At 36.1% G+C, this 19,064-nt stretch overlaps 1 protein-coding gene across 1 annotated transcript in view; it reads right to left on the bottom strand.

Moving 5' to 3' along the window:
* Nucleotides 1–1,030: 1,030 nt before the first annotated feature.
* SV2C (synaptic vesicle glycoprotein 2C) overlaps nucleotides 1,031–19,064 on the bottom strand; it is a 119,263-nt gene continuing 101,229 nt past the window's right edge. The window contains exon 13 of the mRNA XM_066569735.1: nucleotides 1,031–10,541. Within this exon, the coding sequence (XP_066425832.1) occupies nucleotides 10,358–10,541 (184 nt within the window). The 3' untranslated portion in view covers nucleotides 1,031–10,357. The remainder of the gene's footprint in view (nucleotides 10,542–19,064) is intronic.

The following is a 19,064-nucleotide window of genomic DNA, read 5'->3' as shown; positions in this document are numbered from 1 at the left end:
GTACATATAAGGAGACTAAAAATATGAAATAGTACTTCTGTTGGTTGTACTTAATAAATACAGAATGGTATTTTCTATACTGTACCACAAAACAACCTAGTTGCTAAAGGACAGTCACAAAATCATGCATCCCCTTTGTAAATGGGTTTTGCCGACAGTACTCTTGCATGAGCTGAAAAATGTTTCAATTCACATGTAGCTTAAGTTTTTCCTGTTGGTGACACAGCTGAAGAGACTCATGTGTTTTGTTTAGTCCCTCATCTGTTTAAAATAACCTATATTTGGAAATGTGTTTCTGATTTAGTCATGGAAATGTTAGAATATAAATAACTCCGCATTTTTTTGTTATTTTAAAGCTACCACATTTGATGCTTTTTGGATGGCCCAAAAGCACAAATGCAATGATAATAATTAATATTGTTGCAGTTCTACTTCAGTTTTGGTGGTTCCTGGGGTGATTTTTTTGTGTATCTGGTGGTTTGGGTTTTTTTTTTTTTTGTTAGTATGTGTTTGTTTGGCCTTGTTGTTGGTAGTGGGTTTTTTCCTGTGAATCCCAAGTTCTTATGGAAACATAGTTTATTGTATAAATTTACACTGGCCTTTCAGATTCATGGATGATTATACTTTGCAGCAGTATGTTTTTACATTGAGTTAGACTAAACCCTTTTGTTTATAACATACTCCTGCAATGCAGTTATATACTGAAAGGCCAGGTGTCTATTTTGTGTAGCTATGTACCATAAAAATATGAATCCCAGATGGTTAACTAAAGAACTTTGCCTCTTACAACCATAGTACCTTTTACTCTATCTTCTTTTCATGGTCACTTAAACTCATTTAACTTTATTAACTTGTTCCATGTTTACTTTTACTATATGTTCAATTTCAACTACAGGCACTAAAGATGAGATACATAGAGAACCATTGTAAAAGAACAATTAAGGTAAAAGAACTGTTTTTTTCTATAGTGGGTAGTGTAGCATCTTGTGGATAAAGAATAACAATATTCTGGCTATCATCACACCTGGTATGTATTCATTGCAGAGAACATATCTTTATTTTAATATAGCAGAGCAAAAAATCATCCCCATTTATTAATCTGATGTACACTAAATAACTTTGCATTTGTTTCACAGATGATAAATATTTTGCAGATAAATTTATAAACACTTCCACATTTTATAGATTTATACTGTACACAGTCATCCTACACAGAGCATGCCCTTTCACAAATATACAGACAGCTTTCCTCAGAGGACTTAATCAAAACACTTGGTCAAACATTTTGGAAGCTGGCAATCCTACACAGATGAGGATACTGGAAAGATGAGTTCACAATTGTACCAGCTGGACTTGAAATGAAAATTTCAGAACTCCAAAAGAGGGAATTTATCAAGGCACACACATGCAAACACATAGATACAATAGTGATGACTGTAACCTTCTTTCCAGGCGCACACAGCAGTAAAGGAAACAAAGAAAGAAAGAAACAGAGAGGTCAGGACCATTGCCAAGATCTTGGTGCAGATTAGCAGATCTGAAGTCAAATTCCCACGTTCAAATGGCAATTCAACTTTAAAGTAGCTTGTTACCCGTATATACAATATGTACATGTTACCTTGCATTGAGAAATGGAGATTGTCGGAAATGGTAATGATTTTCTTGACAACACATGGCCACTGACATACCGGTGTGTTTGTACACTGAAGACTGCTTGAAAAATGGTACGGCCAGTTGGCTGAGAGAAGTTGGAAATTTGAGTGGAAGTTTACAAGCAGAAACTGGAGACAGAAAGTAACTGTAAAAAACTAGGAAAGAATACATATTTTCCTTCTGCTGCTTAGCATTAGAAAATGCTGTCAGGTTTTTAAGAAGATCAGTAACCTGACAATGCCAATAAATTGCAGTGAAAACAAAAAATGAACAAGTTTTTGAGAAAATCAGTAGCCTTACAATACCAGTAAGTTGCAGTGAAGACCAAGAGCCCTACTTTCTGCACCTCATCCTTTGATACCTGACTTCTGCACATATGTCATTACACTGCAATGGAAACTGCCCACTTAAAAAAAATCTAATTTTGTACGATATATTCCTGCATATATTTGAGGCCAAACATGAGATACAATTTAGTTGTCACAAAGTTGTGCAGCTGAAGGTAATACAGCATTTTTTTAAAGTTTAATTTGGGTTTTTAATACAATATTCTGTAGAAAATGATTAAAAAGAAGTTGCCAGTTGATTCACTTAGCTTATAGCATTGGTATTGAAATCCTTTTAATGTTTGTGAAGCACTACATTCATAGGAAAAACAAGGCTAAAATTATTCATCCAAAAAAAGGGCTGAAAAACCACATTTCTCTCACAATAGAAATTCCAGCATGGCAGTATATACAGTCATATACCTCTTATATTTGAAAGACAAAGCTCCTGACCCTAAAAAATTGCTTCACCAATTTAAATAGGGATCAGATTACACATACAAAGCTTCTGACATGTAACACTTTGTAGGATCCTAAACCATTTGGAGGACAATAAATGCAGGCAGACACTAGCAGCTTGGGGTATTTTTTAAATTCTTATAAATGAGCGGGCTTTCCTACAGTGCTAATTTCATGCCTGCTCTCAATTTTTGTTAGCAGCAAATGTCAATTTAGCCTTTCATTTAATTAGTGAGGCACTAAAAAAATCAGTCATCATATTAGGACGATTGGTAGCAGGAAAGGAACAGGAAAGCACTAAAAGGTTTGTCCAAAAGAGATGATGGGAGGTTGTGTTTTTGAAGTAGCTCTTCAAATATTCTCCTTTTTCTGCCAAGCCATTGATTTTAATCTATGTTTACCCATTTATGTATAAAAGGTAGTACTATCTACTGCTGCTGTAAATTTGAATGACAATTTTCTACTTAAAACTGCCTGTTTGTGATCACAATTAGAAACACTATGCTATGGTTTCAATCATTGCATATGTTTACTCATTGGAAAGGTGTCCTCCTTTCCGAAAGAACTATCATGCAAGCCTTGCTACCCTTTCTTAGCCTCCTCCCAAAGGTTTTGTAAGCACTGGTATTTAGTTTATCAACTCAAAGGAGACATGGGGATAAAAAAGAATAGCAAGCTGCTTGGGTTGGATGGTTTGTTTGTTTTAATCTTATTATAGAGCTGGCTTTCCTATAGCAAACATACGTTCTTTCGTGTGAAGGGAATATGCCCTTTCTTCTGCTTTCTTACTTCTGTAGCATGAGTGTATGTCCCCTACCAGAGGAGGAATACTTCAGAGAGTGAACATCCTGAAAAGAGCAAAGAAGAAATGTAGCAGATGCCAGAGCTTTTGGAAGAGCTCTTTCCACTGTCACTGGTCGGTGGGTATGTGCAGCTATTTTCACCCTGGACTGGCTTCATTTATAGTATCCATGACTTTATATGGCACTAATTACTGTAGAAGATCTTCATGGGTGTTAATCATTAATTGAAAAACACCCTGGCAATGGCTCTGTTTCAGGCTGGTCAAAAATTGCTGATAAGAACAGTAGCGGATAATTCTTTAACCACATCACTAGAACAACAGCAGCCATATATGCAGAAACAATGAAAAACATACAATACAGAATATCACAGACATTTTCTCATACATTACACAGAAATTAGTGTGTTGATATCCCCATGGACCATTTTGAAGGCCTTTTGGTTGAATAAGACAAAATTCATAGCTTTTAGGAGTTTATGTATCTGAGCGTGCGGTGTCTCCTAGCCACTGGAACACCAGTGCCTTTGCATGATGTGCTGTTTTGCTGTTTGGCACAGTGTGATGGGGAAGGAGGGTGGGCTGGGCAGACAGGGGAAGGCAACAGCCAAGTCAAAGCTCATTTTTCAGATCATTTCAGGAATCCCCTTCCAATGACTGGAAGCTAAGGGCCACTTGAGATGACTCTTGGCATCCCAACAATTTTGCACATGAATAAGTAAAGGTTTCTGCACAAGGAATGGAGCAGGATGTTATTTGTGTTCAAAGCATAATGCACAATGAAAAAAGTAACACTGTCATGGAGAAAGAGATGAGAACATGATTTGTAAGTTTAAGATTCATCTGTGTTATAGAGATGTATGTGTCCACTCACCCACATATGTGTTCACTTCTAACTGTGTACTATTTCTTTACAATATGCAATATTATATAGCTTTAGGCTAGGATTTGAAGAAAACATCTGAAAAAATAAAAATAATTGAAGCCTATTTCTTGAACTATTACTCTTCATTATTTATATTTAATTTGATTCTGTTTCAATATTTTCCCCAACCCTCTTCTTTTTAACTGGGTAAGACAGACCCATGTAAGATTCACAAAATATTTTTATCACATAGCCAGTGGGGGATGGGCATACATGTGGTCATCCAAGGCAGACATTAAGAGGACAGAAGACATGACTTATAGATAAGAATACATGCAGAATTGTACAGGAGAAGTGCTAGCCAACAACTCTATCGCTTGACAACAAATGAAACTGGAACAACGCATATGACACTGGACTCTTGCAGAGTACTCTACTTGCAATGAGCTGTGAGTGCTGTCCTTTAGCATTACAGCAGCTTCAGCTTGCTTGGTCGTGACTACTTGTGAAAACTGAATGGCAAGTGGTAGATGTCCAAAATTAGAAAGTAGAAAGCTAAGCAAAAAACCAGATCCTTAGGATCCAAGAGAAATGAACTTAGGTGGCTAGCTGTGGAGAGAGTGCTGAAAGTGCCTGCCAGCTCTTTTTCTCTCTCACTTTCTCTCTCACTCATGGGCTGGTATGTCTGGCTACAACTCAAATGTGTTGATGGCCAGAGTAGGGGCAAGTCTCTACAAATCATCTTGGTTATGTGTCATTAGAACGTAAACTCATGAGTACCCTGGGTGGAAAGAACAATACTTTCATGTCAGGTCATCCTCACCCAAATGCTCCTGTTGTTATGTAATCTCCAATCTTTAGTTATCAGACTGTGTACTGGTCCGGAGCGAGCAATATGTTCTAGACCTTTGTCAAAGAGAATAGATTGTTTACCCTAGAAAGCACTGTACCTTTCCCTAAGTGTTTTAGTCCTATTAAATGTAACTCATGTGTATGTTGTGGGAAGAGACTGCTGAAAATTACTCCTTTGTTCATTTTGAGTTCCACAGGATGTATTCAAAGGCCCAGAACTCCATATTATAGGCCAGCATCTTTGTACATAATTCAACAAAATGTTTAATAAGAAAAGTAAATAAATCAGGCCTAATTTATCTTTCTTCTGTTTTTCTATATATCAATCTTATACAGCTAGAGTGGGACTAAATGTTGAAGGGTCCTTCCTTTGCAGGACTAAATAGGAAATTGACTTCTATGAAAAAAAAAGGCAGCTAATGATAGTGAATCTAAATATATTTTGTAGCACTTGTTGAAATTATTAGAAGAAAGCAAATGAAGCTGATAGCAGTAAATGGACTGGTTGTAGACTATGTGAGGTTAAATGAAGGTAAGTGAGATCTGCAAGTAGCATTATAAGTTGATACTTTCCATTTAATTAATGTTTTGAACTGAGTTCCAGATTTTCTGGCTAACATGTCTCTTCTAATATCACATTATTACCTGAACCATGTCTTACCTTGAAAGTACAAGCAGAAGTCTGTATTTTCATGCTGTGTTTTTTCAACTAGCAGCATTTGAAACTACTAATGCAGGCAAATACCTAATATTTTACAGTAAGTTTAATGAACAAGAAGGCAGGAAATATAGAAAAGCAGCCTCTCAGATGTGTTTTCTTCTGGAATATGATTACTGAACATGTGTTTTCTTTCAAAACACCAGAGGATGTGGAGAATTTTTGTTTTTACTTCTTGTGTCTTTGACCCCCTGAGTGCAAAAATTCATTTTTTAACATTGTAATTGAAATTTCAATTGCATTTCCAGGTTATTAAACAGGAAACACGGCTTGTAGGTTGTATTAGCATGATATCATCTTGTTTAGGTAAAGAGGTGCGGCTGGATGTAAACATTTTTCTCTGACTAATGAAGATTAATTTAAAACTCAGAATGGGAAGAAACCTAAAGCCTAGCACACGGAGGCTGTCCTATGAGGGACTGAGGACTATATTACTTTGCTGAGAATTGGTATCTGACATTGTGCCTCAAGAGCAGCTACACAAAGATAAGGCTCCACAGTGGTAGATAAAAGAAAAGAAGAATACAGAATATAATTTCCTCCAAATGGGGCTGAGCTAAGTGCACAGGCAAGAAGATTCCCTCAAATCAGGAGATCAACAGGGGCTATTCTGAGAGGACACCTCTCCTTTTATTAGGTCAGCCTTCAGGTAAACGTGGAGTCTGGCTGTCTCAAAAGGTGAGATTCACACACAGAAGGACTTCTAAGGCTTCTTTACATATTGTTTTAAAAGTTATAACCAAAATGCAAAAGATATGTAACAAAACTTCTTACTGAATGTCAGAAGCAGGTGAGAGAGTTTTAATTTTCTTTAAGGCTGGTCCCCTAGCAAGAAAAGTAATTTGGAAAGCAGAACTTGAGTTAGCAATCTTAACTTTGATCCATATTACTAAAATGATAAAGGACGAGTAGACTACTGGAGCCATCAGGAAGGAGGGGTAACTCTTTTTCATCAATGCTCAGCTTTTGTACTACACAGCTCTCTAAGGGAACTGGTTAAAATCAAGCTGAGAGGAAGAAGGTCATTAATTACCAATGTTGAGTGCTCCACCATGAACACCTATTCCTAGCTCCCTTTCTAGGAGCCTGTACTCAACAACCAATGCGGTGGTTCCCAAATATTGTAGCGCACACTTCCAAGCAGCAGTGCACTAGCATGGACATAACCAAGATGGTTAAAGAGTACTAACATGATGAATAAGATGCTTTCAAGAAATTAGAGTCTGCTAAGTCAAGTTCTACTATTAGACAACCTGTAAGGAGTGAAACTAATTCGAATAAAATTTCCTTGCCAAAAATGAAAACATGTGGTCTCTTTTGTGGACAGTTTCCAAATTTCAAAATATTTGACTGTTATGGTTAACAGTATTCTAAATGTTGTGAGTCTTATATGTTTTCAGGGGTCATTGTGCTTTTTGTCATTTCTGCTGTTGGGATGAGCTTTTCAGCTGCACAGAAAATTCCTAGATGTTATATCCTACTTCAGTTTAGACTGACAGGGATTTCTAGTTAGCAGTCAGTCAGTTCTGTGTCTGTGACCAAAACAGACAAATAAGCAGTTTTGATTACATAGGTTTTATAACTGTAATACACAAATGCTATCAAGTTTTGCTTCTGTCTGGTATATTAGGAATCTAGCCATGCCACTAAGTGATTCTCTGTGTGACAAATAAGTGAATAGACATAGAAAGAAAGTGCAGATCCTTCTGTTCAATATTTATTACCTGTGATTGCTTTGGAGGCTGCAAGAAAAGACAGAATTGCTGAAGACCAGTCAAATTACTTTTGCTTATAATGTGAGTAACGTTTGTGTCCAGATGTCCATAGATTTCTGTTCCAGTCTGTGGATTTCACCTATCTGACAAAGTTATTTATAGCATGTAATTGCATTCACTTTTTTGTCTTTATGCGATAAATCTTTACTGTGCTCAAGGAAAAAACTATTGAATATTCAAACACCTTTGATGATGGCTTGCACACTCGCTCAAATCTATTGAGCCAGCTAGCTTACCATCTGGGAAAATTCTAACTTTAGGTTTTGTTTCATATGTTGGAATTATTCTTGTTTTTTTTCTTTGTTCATCTCTTTAATTTACTTATTCTCCCAATTCCTACCCACTATTCCTTTTTCTTTTTTCTACCTTAGAACATTATCATTCTGGACCACGCAGTGTCCATTTTTAAAAATCTCTGCTAATTCCTGTTGTTGCTACATTTCATTTCATCCAGACTTAATCACAGACCTATGATATAGTCAGGATTTATGATAAGACCAACACTGAAATCAACATAATTTTACATGTCAGAGATTTTAGAGTGTTAAACTTGAATCATAGCCCTCAAAAGCTGAATATTATTCTTCTGTGGCCCATTTCCTTCAAGCTGGTCAGAAGGTATGAAGTGCTGCATGTGAGTGTTACGGGAATTACATGCAGAGATGGACAGAATATACTACTGCAAGAGGACAGTGCAACACAAAGCAATATTTTACCATTGTTGTTGGTGTTTACTCCAAATATGTACAGAGGCTTCAGATTTCAAAATAACTTGTGCAGTATGTGCAAGGAGTTTAACATGTGCTATTAATGAATTGCACAGAGAAAAACGGCTCAAATATAATATTAATTGCAGAAAACAGCCTTAAATAGTATTAAGGCTATGATTGGTGGAAAAAAGGCCACATATGCAAAACTAAGGCCAGAATTTTTTTCTAGACCTTAGTGAAATGAGTTCTTCCTCATTTATTAGCATAGTCTAGAAATTTAAGAGTCATGTTGAAGTCAGATTTAAACATAAAAATATTTAATCTCAAATATCTTCATCCTAACACTCCAAAATAAACACACTTGCTAAACTTTTTTTTTTTTTTTTAATTACCAACATCAAAATAATGCCCCCTAGTTTTCCATACTCAGGCTTTTTAAATTCAGCCAATTTTCTCATTTCGTAGGAGAAAACAGCATCTTGGGGCTAACATTTTTTGTGCTACAATGTGTAGCAGAGGCATTTGTTAGTAACTGAAAATGTCACTTCTAGAATCAGTAGATTAAACAGTGAACTATGAATATATTGAATAATCTTCTTTTACTGATTCTTTTAATATGACAAAGATGATGGCTGATAAAGACTGCAGTGCCACATATTACTACCTAAATCCAAGTTCACATCTAAGAGCAAGAAAAAAATCAATTAAAAAAGGTCTAGCTTATTATATGATGACCTTACTTGAAAGCTTAGTTGCTTGGCAATAATTCATCTACCTAATAAATGTTGTCAGACATAATTAGAAAAAAATACTGAATAAAATTTTCCATATGTTTTATAGAAAATTTGTTATTTCACACTTGAAACCGCAGATAGTTAATCAGCAGATATAAGTTGTCTTAGCTCCACTGAAAGCAATGCAATTTTTTGTCATCAGAGGATCTGCCTCTTTTCTTTGATGATTTTTTAAATGTTTATCTGTATTAAATTTATAATGCTGATTTTTTAAAGAGGTCCCATAACTTCTTGCATAGCATTAGAACTGATGGGGAATTTTCCATAAATCAGAACAGTCCACAGCATAGAAAGAATGTATTTACTATCATTTGTTTTCCATCTATGCACTTGGTCTAATAAAAGCATTACTATTCCCTGCAGTCTTGCCATGGCTTATTTCTTAGTGGCTTTTCAAAGAGACATTTGAAAATATCAAGTGGTCAGAGATTCCTGGAACTATTAAAAATAGCCAAGAAAATGGTTATATTGAGAAGTATAGAAACTATGAAAGTAATTAAGGTCTTTATATATATAAATTCTAAATAAACCTCTGAAAGTATCATCCTTATAGTTCAATGGCCTGATTCTTCCTTTATTCTTCCTAGCAACAGCAAAATTATTTGCATTCAATCATTCCTGGAAGAAGAAAAATTCACTGTTTTAAATGAAAAAAAAAATCCAGATGCCACAAGTGACAATAAACAAAAGTTTCCTGGAGCATCAGCAGCAAAAAGTGAAAATGTTAACTTTGTTATTCTCTCTGCTGCATACCTATATGGACTTTTAAATTCCCTGCAACAGCTGTTGCCTTCTCCTCAGTCAGTATGGGGTTTAGTTGGTAATCTTTGCTGAGATTGAATCTGCCTAAAAATGTTTCCCAAGGAAGAGTCACTGCCACGAGTTTTTATCACCGAAGCACAGCTGCAGAAGGTCACTGTTCCCAGTATTGATGCAATCAGTAGAGTTTCCTGGTAAATGCTGCATGCATTGATACATTAACATTCCCTGCACCAATACTGCTAAGTAATAGATTTGCACGTCTGTACTGTTACTAAAGCTCACAATGCCAAGGCCAAATTTAGCATGTGTTTTTGAAATAATCTGACTGCTTGCATTTTAAATATCTAATTATCAGTATGGTTTTTACCTTCCTGGATATGTCACCAAAACTGCTGTAAGAGGTAGCTTTGCACTTCAAAGTGAAATGGGCTTGAATAACAAAGTATGCAAGCAAACAAAAGTGAAATTTAAAACTTTCATACAGAGGTTGCTAAATCTCTGCTACTCCAAAATATCTTTTGGGTTTGATTTCTGACATTTGAGCACTCTACTGTGTGTTGAGAATCTGAAGCCTTTGCACCATCAGTCAGGAGAATGGTATTTGTACAAAGAAGGAAATAAATAGTGAATGTTTTTTCCAGTTACATCAAAACCTGGGTTCTTGTATCAGGAAGCCGAAGTCCTACCAGACCTCCACATACTAGAACAGTAGAAGCAAGGAGAATAGGGATTGCTTTGGTGATACCAACAAGGGAACCGAATATTAGGTTTCCAAGTACAGCTGCAGCTTTGCATAGTGCATTCAGAAAGCCAAAGCCTGTTGCCCTAGAAGAGAAAACAGAAGAAAGTTAAAATACAGGTGAAAGAGTAACACCTTTGAGACACATCCTCAGTGCGAATATATCAGTACAGTCCCAATAGCTTAAAGAAAATTTATGCCAATAAGGATTCTGTGCTCATATTCAGTGCTCTTATTTGAAATGAGAAGTTAAAGCTCAGCTGCTACAGTATTTCATTGAGGCAATTAATTTTTCTGCCTCAGGGATCAAAATGCAAAATGAATGACTGAACAGGTGAGTTTGCACCTCTAGAATTGGACATGGAACTTGCAAATGGAAATTCAGTAAGACTTAAATGGCTGCATTAGGAGAGCAGACATGTCAAGTAGCTCCCAAAGGAGAACTGCTTTGTCATCTGTGTGATGATTATTAATGAGAATTAAAGGATGATAATTTTAGGGTACTGAATTAAAATTGAGTTTCTTACAGGTGTACAGATGTTGAAACAGTGCTTTTTCAAAGGCTAATGGGACTTCCAGTATTAAAATGAATGTTCATCTCTTAGAGGTAAAGAAGATAAGGTATAAAAAAATCTGTTGGGTGAAAGAAGTATCTGAGAAACTTTGGACAAAAGAAAAAGGAAATAGACTGCCAAGAGAAAGTATGACACCTGTAATTCAGGTGGAGTCTTGCATTACAGTGATGTGATTTTAGTAGTCTGAAGTATTTTTATATTTTGTAATTCTTGCATATATGTCTTATGCAAACTGCCATAATTTAAATTGTGTTTTGACATGACTGTATGATTCATTGATGCAGGAATAAGCTTGCCCTACCAAAAGTTTCCTAACAAAGATATCTGTGTAATGGTAGAATGTGTAACATTTGTCAGCTCTCTTAGAAATTCAGGAAAATAGTTGTTCTAATTTTCAGAATAAAATATTTCTTGCTTGTACTGCAATTAAAAGCCCTAGTCTAAACAACAGGAATTAAGAGAAAAGCTAGTTTTCTAAGTGACTTAAAAGGCTCTGCTTATTCTACTGAAGCACCTGTGAGCGAAAGGAAGAACTCTTATGCTCAGATGTAGACTGAAATCCTGGGAAGTTTGAAAAGCTTCTACTGGAGCTACTAAAGAGGAGCCAAGAGAATCAACTTGAAGTACAAATACTTGACTCCAGCTGAGAGCAAGGATACAGTGTATCAATGCTCTTTGCAGAGCAGATTTTTGGTTTTGAAAACTGCAAACAATTATATCACGGCATGAGATATCCTCTGTCTGAAGCAACTGATTGACCTGGCCACAGCCCAGAGTGTCAGAGTCCACCTCCTCTGCTCTTTGGCAAATCTGTACCTCAATAGCGTAGATCAGTTAAGCCTTTTTGTGTCCTGCTTCCAGGCTGTCTGCTTGGGGAGTGGTAAAGGCTTCAGTCTGGGAGAGATGACCAGGATACAGGGGCTTTCAGCACTGTTCATGCCCTGTCCGGGATACTGTGCTTTAGAACAATAACAGTCCTGGTATATTTGAGGACCCTTCATCAAAAGAATGATGACTAGGTCTAGATCCGTCTTGTATATTCCTAAAATACTGTGGTTCGCTCTAAGAAACATAATTCCATCATTCTAGTTAACCCAAAAAGTCAGCTCCACAATCTGAACAACATCTGGAGTGTTCCCTTTTGAAATAATGGAGCCTTTCCTTTTGAATTCTTAAATAATTTAAAATAATGTCTGCATGTCTTAAGACATGTAATGTACTAATTAATACACCTTCAAATAGTTTTTTTCCCATTACATTAAATATTTATTTTCTATTGTTGCAGACCAAAGTCAGTTCCCTTACATAAAATGTTATAAAAGTAAATTTAGAAGAGTTGATAGTGTTCTAGTGTCAGCTTTGTGTATTATATGTCTTTTCTGAATCTGGAACAAAACACAAATTACTTTTTTTTTTCTGGATGATTACACATTTATGTACTATTAATCTGGCAATATGTCTCTTGCACCCCCTAGCAGTATTTTAATCTCTGAAATGTGTAATATTTAGCAAAGAAATCACTGTTTTTTTCTGAAATAAGCACAATTCCTCTTTGTGTAAAGCACAGCATCCATCCAGACAGTGCATGACACTAAGTATTGGCAGTATCAAAGGAAAAAGAGAGAGGTCATTTCTACAGCAGAGTAGAAACTATCCAAAAAATCTGTGGGAATAAACAAGTAGAAGAGACCTAGATATGTCTCTTACATGTTCAAAGTCCTTATTTACTTGTTTTATATATATTTGGTTGAACCTGCAGTACTTTTACAAAATACATAGTGCCAGGGAAAACTAAACATGCACATCCGGGACATAACAATTTTGAAAATGACAGGTTCTGCCCTCTGGCAGCCAGGACCTCCAAGGGCTGCCAGAGAGCACATTGCTGAGAGCAGCAGATGAGGAAACTTGGGGGAAGTGTTGTGTTTGGAAATTTCTGACAGAGAAACATTTGTAGCAGCTCCTTGAAAATACCTTTTTCAAAGGAGAAATGAGCAAGGTAAAACATTCCCATTCTAAGTACACCCTTTGGAGGAATGGGTCTGAAGGGGGAGCATGAGATACACTGAAGGAAGCAGAGAAGAGCATCCTACTGGAGTGAATTTCCAAAGCCTAGGAGAAAATAAGCAAATGTCTAGCATGGCAACATTTGTGCTCCAGGGACATATAAAGCCCAAAATATCTGGAAGAATATGACCCAGGATGGGGTGTAGCTACTGAGAGGGAAGGAGCCCAGACTGGTGGATCTTGTAGTGTTCACAAATCACAGAGTGGGTAAGGTTGAAAGGGGGCACAGTGAGTCACCTGGTCCAACCTCAAAGCTCAAACAGGGTCATTTTAGACCAGCAGGTCTGTCCCCAGCCTGCACTGGTTATTCTTCCTGAGGTGCAGGACCCTGCATTTGCCTTTGCTGCACTTTCAGATGGCTCTTCTCTGCCCCTATCTCCAGCCTGTCAAGGTCCTTCTGAAGAGCTGCACAAAGCATGCAGGTAGGCAGGAGATTCTTGAGGAAAGGGCTTTGTTAAAATAGACAAGCAGGTGGAAAGAGGTTAAAGATAACACAGCTAGACTGGAAAACCAAGTTTATGTGATAGGATAACACGAGATTGCAGCTATTCTGAAGAACTCAAGGGAAGAAGGAAAGGAAAAGAGTCAGAATGGTTGTAATGTCAGCCTCATTTAGGCACAGAAAGTACTTCTAAAGTTATGGTGGTGACTGGTTGTGATCAGTCTGCACATAAATATGATTTTCTTGGTTGTCAATGCTGATGTAAAATCAAACTTAACTCCAAGTAACAGTAACAGGAAAAAAAAACCCACAGAAAAACTAGACACCTAGTCATCAACAGCCTCAGTATATTCAGAGATACCAGAACTCCCCAAAGAATACACAGATCCAGCTAAAACAAATTCGGATAGATACAGGCAGGAAATCTTTGGAAAAACAATACCACAGAACATATGGGGATGTTTTACTTATGTTTAATGTTGTTTTATACTACCTTATAAAGAAAGGTAAGCTGTTTCACAGATGTTAGCTGCTTATATCAACTAGTTATGACAGTGGTCTGAATACAATTTTCTGAGCAATTTGAACCATTTCTTTTCATGTTCTACAGATGCCACTGTTCTTTAGACCTACTATTGATTATATACCCAACATTACTATATCAGGTTCTAAGGCAATTTTGTAATACATACAATACTTCTTCTGTCTGAACAAAATAAAAATATTTTTATTGCACTTAAAAACCAATTCTGTTTGTAAAATTGACTTACAGAATTTTGCTGATTGTAAGGGGTTTTTATTAGTCTAATCCCATTAGTATTATCAAAATATAAACAAAAAAGTAAGAAAAAGTAAGCTCATTTTATTGCTCTTAGCCGTCCTGATAATTAAAAAATTAACAACCCAGAAGAAGTTGAATCTTTTAATCTTTAAGCAGATTTCAGTCATGTCCTTTTGCCTAAAATAAGCACATAATTGGCATGAACAATAAGATTTTAACAAGCTTAGAGTAAATTGCTGTTATGACCTGTACCTGAAAAGAATTGTCACTGTTTAATCTTATACCTTCATACCCTTCAATTTTAATACTGTGTTTGAATGTGTTTGTACTTACAGTCAGAACAAGGTGTCAAACCATTATGGAGCTCTAGGTGTAGCAAATTCAGACTGCTTGCTTTTTTAGAACATCCTTCTTAGAACAGTGTTTGTGTTTAAAACTCTTTAAAATCTGTATTAATCCATGCTTTTATAATTAATTCTTCTGAATCCAGGGAAATAAAAATAGCCAGGAAATAAGTATGCTGCGAATCACACATGTATGACTACAGTCTCTTGCAGCATTAGTACAGTAGTCTCTGTTACAATGTTTGAGGAAAGTCCAAGAGTGTCAGCAAATGATTAAAGTTATGTATCATCTTAGCATGATGAACAAATTAAGTGAAAAATTCCAAGGGAATAGCACCATTTATATATGCACCCATTTTCTTTGTGTTGATCCATTATTGGACAAACATTTGCACAAAAATGTCATGTTGACCTCATGAGTAATCCTCATTACTGGTCAAGGGAGACCAGTCATAAGTAGCAAGAATTCTTCGTCCAGCTAGAGAGTTCATATAAGTCTTTCAGGCACATCAGTAAGAAAATGCTGGTTAATCAATTTAGCATTGTCTTAAAAAAACCCCCAGATACAGAATTTAGTATTGATAGGAGAAAAATGCAAATGTCTTTAATAAAAATGTCAGCATGAAGAGAAAGCTGGATGTTACTGAAAAGGAATTTTCCCCAATGTATTTTACTTCTGCTGTTGAGAAAGCTGTGACAAAGAAAAATGCTTAGCTTCCCTTCATCCAAGGTCCACATAAAAATGGCAAGAGCCCAAACAGTTAAAAATAGAGGGATTATCCAAGCCTTTAGATTAAAAGAGCTTGTTTCCTGATTGCCACATATGTTCTTTCTTAGACCAGGTGCTTGTATTCCTACATAAAATATTTCAGATCCACTTTTCCACTGCTGATAAAGTATCTAAAAACTTCATTGTCCTGTGGCAGAGTGCTACTAAATGTGCAGCACAAATATTTGTTATCTATCTTGCCAGAGCAATTTACAAAAACAGCAAGGTACAACAAAATGTTGTTAGAATTGATAATATGTAAAGAATTAAACAGAGTATCCAAATGTTCTATGGACAAGTTTCCATGCCCAGATATTTTTATGTTCTCTTAAAAAATTAGTACAGAACTACATATCATGTAGTTCATGGCTTGATCAATTATAGTGCTTAGCGTGCAAGTAAAACTGTGGAATTTGCCTTCCTTCCTCGGACTACTGCAAAAGGCATAGGTGTGGCAGGTCACGCCTTAAGAACTTTAAAATTTCAGCAAAATGTAGTTGAACTATATCCACAGGATGAGAGTAGAAAATAGCTGTAAAATCTACTGAAAGTCAATTACTGCTATTATGACTCAAAAGAATATAAAGTTTCTCTTCTTTTTCTTCTCTTTGTCCACACCAATACAAACCTGGAGATAAGATACTGTGAGAATAATATTTATTGCTCTGGGCATATATCCTAAGGGTTCAAGAAGTGAAAAAATTAAAAATCATGAACTGAAGATAGACTTATTTCTTAATTATGGCCAAACCCTTATGAACTTTTTTTCAGAGGCATTTAAAAAAGGGAAAACAGGATGACTTAATTTTATAGATCACCTTGAATTCTAAGTATTCCTGGACAAGATTCAAACCCAGATCTATGACAGCCATAGAAAAATGATGAATTGTTGGTTATCTGATGCAATATGATTAATTGTCTATGTGGGAGACAATCTATTTCTATTCCACTTTCTATATAGGTTTTAGTTATTTGTTGTATCGTCTTTCTGATGAGAATCTTGGCTTATAATGCTGGTGCTTCCCAAGTTCACAAGAAGATACTTACCATTTATGTGAAAGTAAAAATTGCTTTTTAAAGTAATAAAAATGTCCTAAGCTTCCTCCTTCAGAGAACTTAAGCTTTCTTCCATCCGTATTTATATTACAGGCAGAGCTGAGGAACTGTGCAGTGTGATTGCAGGCCCCTTGGGCACACACATTACAGCACAAGCTGTAATTACCTCATCACATAATATTTTTTTCCACATCACTCTGCCAATGTAGAGAACAAAGAGGGCTTGAGGGTAAAATATAGAGGTAGTGAAGAAAACTTAGTTTCCCTCATCTACTAGAGAAGTTGGAAGATGCACTGTGAATAAGATTGGGAACTGCACAGTGAGAAAACAGTTTCATGGTTAAGAGAGTGGAGTGCTGTCAGAAGAAAGGATAAAATCCCTACTCCTGTTGCAGAATTTGCATATGATGCAAGCAAGTCCCAAAAAGCTAACAAAATTATCTTTAAGCAGGCATTTCATATTTTCTAGGTGCTCAGCTTAGCACCTTCAGGTTTATGTTGCTGGAGTGCTAGGCACCTATGGCTGTATTGAAGTTACACTTTCAGCCCATTCCTCCTTCTAAAATGCTCAGTGACTGGAATTTTTGGTGTCACGCACTCCAGCCTACAGATTTCTTCTCCTGATGGATAGCAGAGTCCATTAAGAATATAAGGTAAAGGACAAGAGAAGAGACAAGAGAAAATAGAAGTTCTTTATATTCTTGAGCTATATTAATTTACTTGCTTGTTGGAAATCACTAGCTAGTTTATATCTAGCTATCATGAGCGTCTTTTAAAGTTTGTGTATTTAAAAGTTTAAAAAATGGTAGAATATTATCAAAATATTATTAACAACTTCATATATATCATCTAGAAGACAGAAACACACTTATGACCAACATTAGTAACATTATTTTCTATTTGAACACAACTTCCTCATTTACCTGAGAAACATTTGAAATTTATACATCCTCTAATATCTATTACAGCAGTTGTACAAACCAGCAGATGTTTTATGAAGAACATGAAAGCAAAAGCTAACCTAAAATAGTATAAAATTTGGCAGTACTCATCAAGAAAGTAGGACAAACTATGTAGTTACCTCAATTCCAGGGATTAGTAAACTAAAATGTAAATATATTGATGAGTGTGAATTTATACAGAATCCAAATCTGTCAAGATTTTGAAGCAACTATAGCTGATGAAGAATAAACTGAAATGTGTACCCTGTATCACATAGACTGCACATTGCCAAACTGTTTACCACACTCCTACCTGGCTAAAAGCCAGTATGATCCCTAAATAGCTAGAGTACGATTTATGAAACACCTTTCATATTATACTGCATGACACCAGCAAAGCCCCTGCAGTTCAGCAACTGGCTGGTCTCCAAGAGGAGGAAAAGGAGAGGCTACCCAGTCCAGCCTCCTGTGCATGGTAGCATGAACTGGCCTCCTTCCACCCATCTATCTTTGAGCCCAACCTCCAGCTACCCTTTGCTGCACATTTGTGGTCATTTCACTGATAGGCTGTAAGAAAATAGTATTAAACACTGACAGAGTGAGGAAGGATTTTGTGCTTAGATTCCCTTTACAGGAGAATCTGGAAGCCAGTTTCAGGACCAGATTCACTCTGGAATTTGTTTTGCTTTTGCTTTGTAGCAAAAGAGAATGTCATCTTAAGTACGAAGGATTTTATATGAAAAAACAGATCAGGAAGCTTCATGTTCCACATATGCTGAGAAAGGCTGTTCACCCTACAGTTACTTGCAGAAGCTGGAAATTCCCAGCAAACTGTGGCAAGCTGTGCTTGGTTATGGAGATCACAGGAGTCTGAGAAGGAAACCCAGGACTATGAGAGGTGAGCAATGCTGGTTGTTAAACTGCAGCTAGTCTGGATAAAAAAAAAATCAGACAAACATTCTTGTAAGTAAGTTATTTGAGTCCCTGAAGGAATTAATTTTCAAAAAGTTCTACAAAATAAGAAGTAGCTTTGCCCATCTAAAAAAAAAATCTCAAATTGGTTGTTTACTCATAACCAAGCTGGCAAAAACTAGCAGTCATGATTCCATCACTATCAGAACTTCTGGGAAAAAGTCTCATCAAAAGCCTATGTCAACTATGTCTTTCCAGGCACAGGTACCTTTACCTATCGGCTTTTTTGCACTGATAATTCAAGGGGACAAGTTTTTTCTCTGATTTGTTGTAAAAAACAACTCAGCTTCAATTAAGTTTCTGTTTCTGGACAGTAATTCCTGCATACAAAAGATTTTTAAATTGAGAAAAGTTGAGTAAGAAATTGCTATAATCCCAAAGCTAGAAGAATCTATGAAAAACAACCACTTGTAGATACAACTACAGATGCCTTAACATCTGTATAGATATATACAGATAAATATCAGTTAGATTATTTTTATCATTCCTAGTCATTATTTTTTTTTCAATTAACAGCAATGACTTTTCCAAATAATTTTTCTTTATTTCACTTTAGGAAAATGTATGTGGCTATTACATTCAGGAATACCCAGAAGATGGTCATTTCTACAGAATATTTATTAAAATTATTTCATAGCATTTGGATTGTGGAAGAGTTCTTG

This window comes from Molothrus aeneus, chromosome Z (assembly GCF_037042795.1).
Source record: "Molothrus aeneus isolate 106 chromosome Z, BPBGC_Maene_1.0, whole genome shotgun sequence".
Taxonomy (NCBI): domain Eukaryota; kingdom Metazoa; phylum Chordata; class Aves; order Passeriformes; family Icteridae; genus Molothrus; species Molothrus aeneus.
This window is presented reverse-complemented; position numbering and strand designations above follow the sequence as displayed.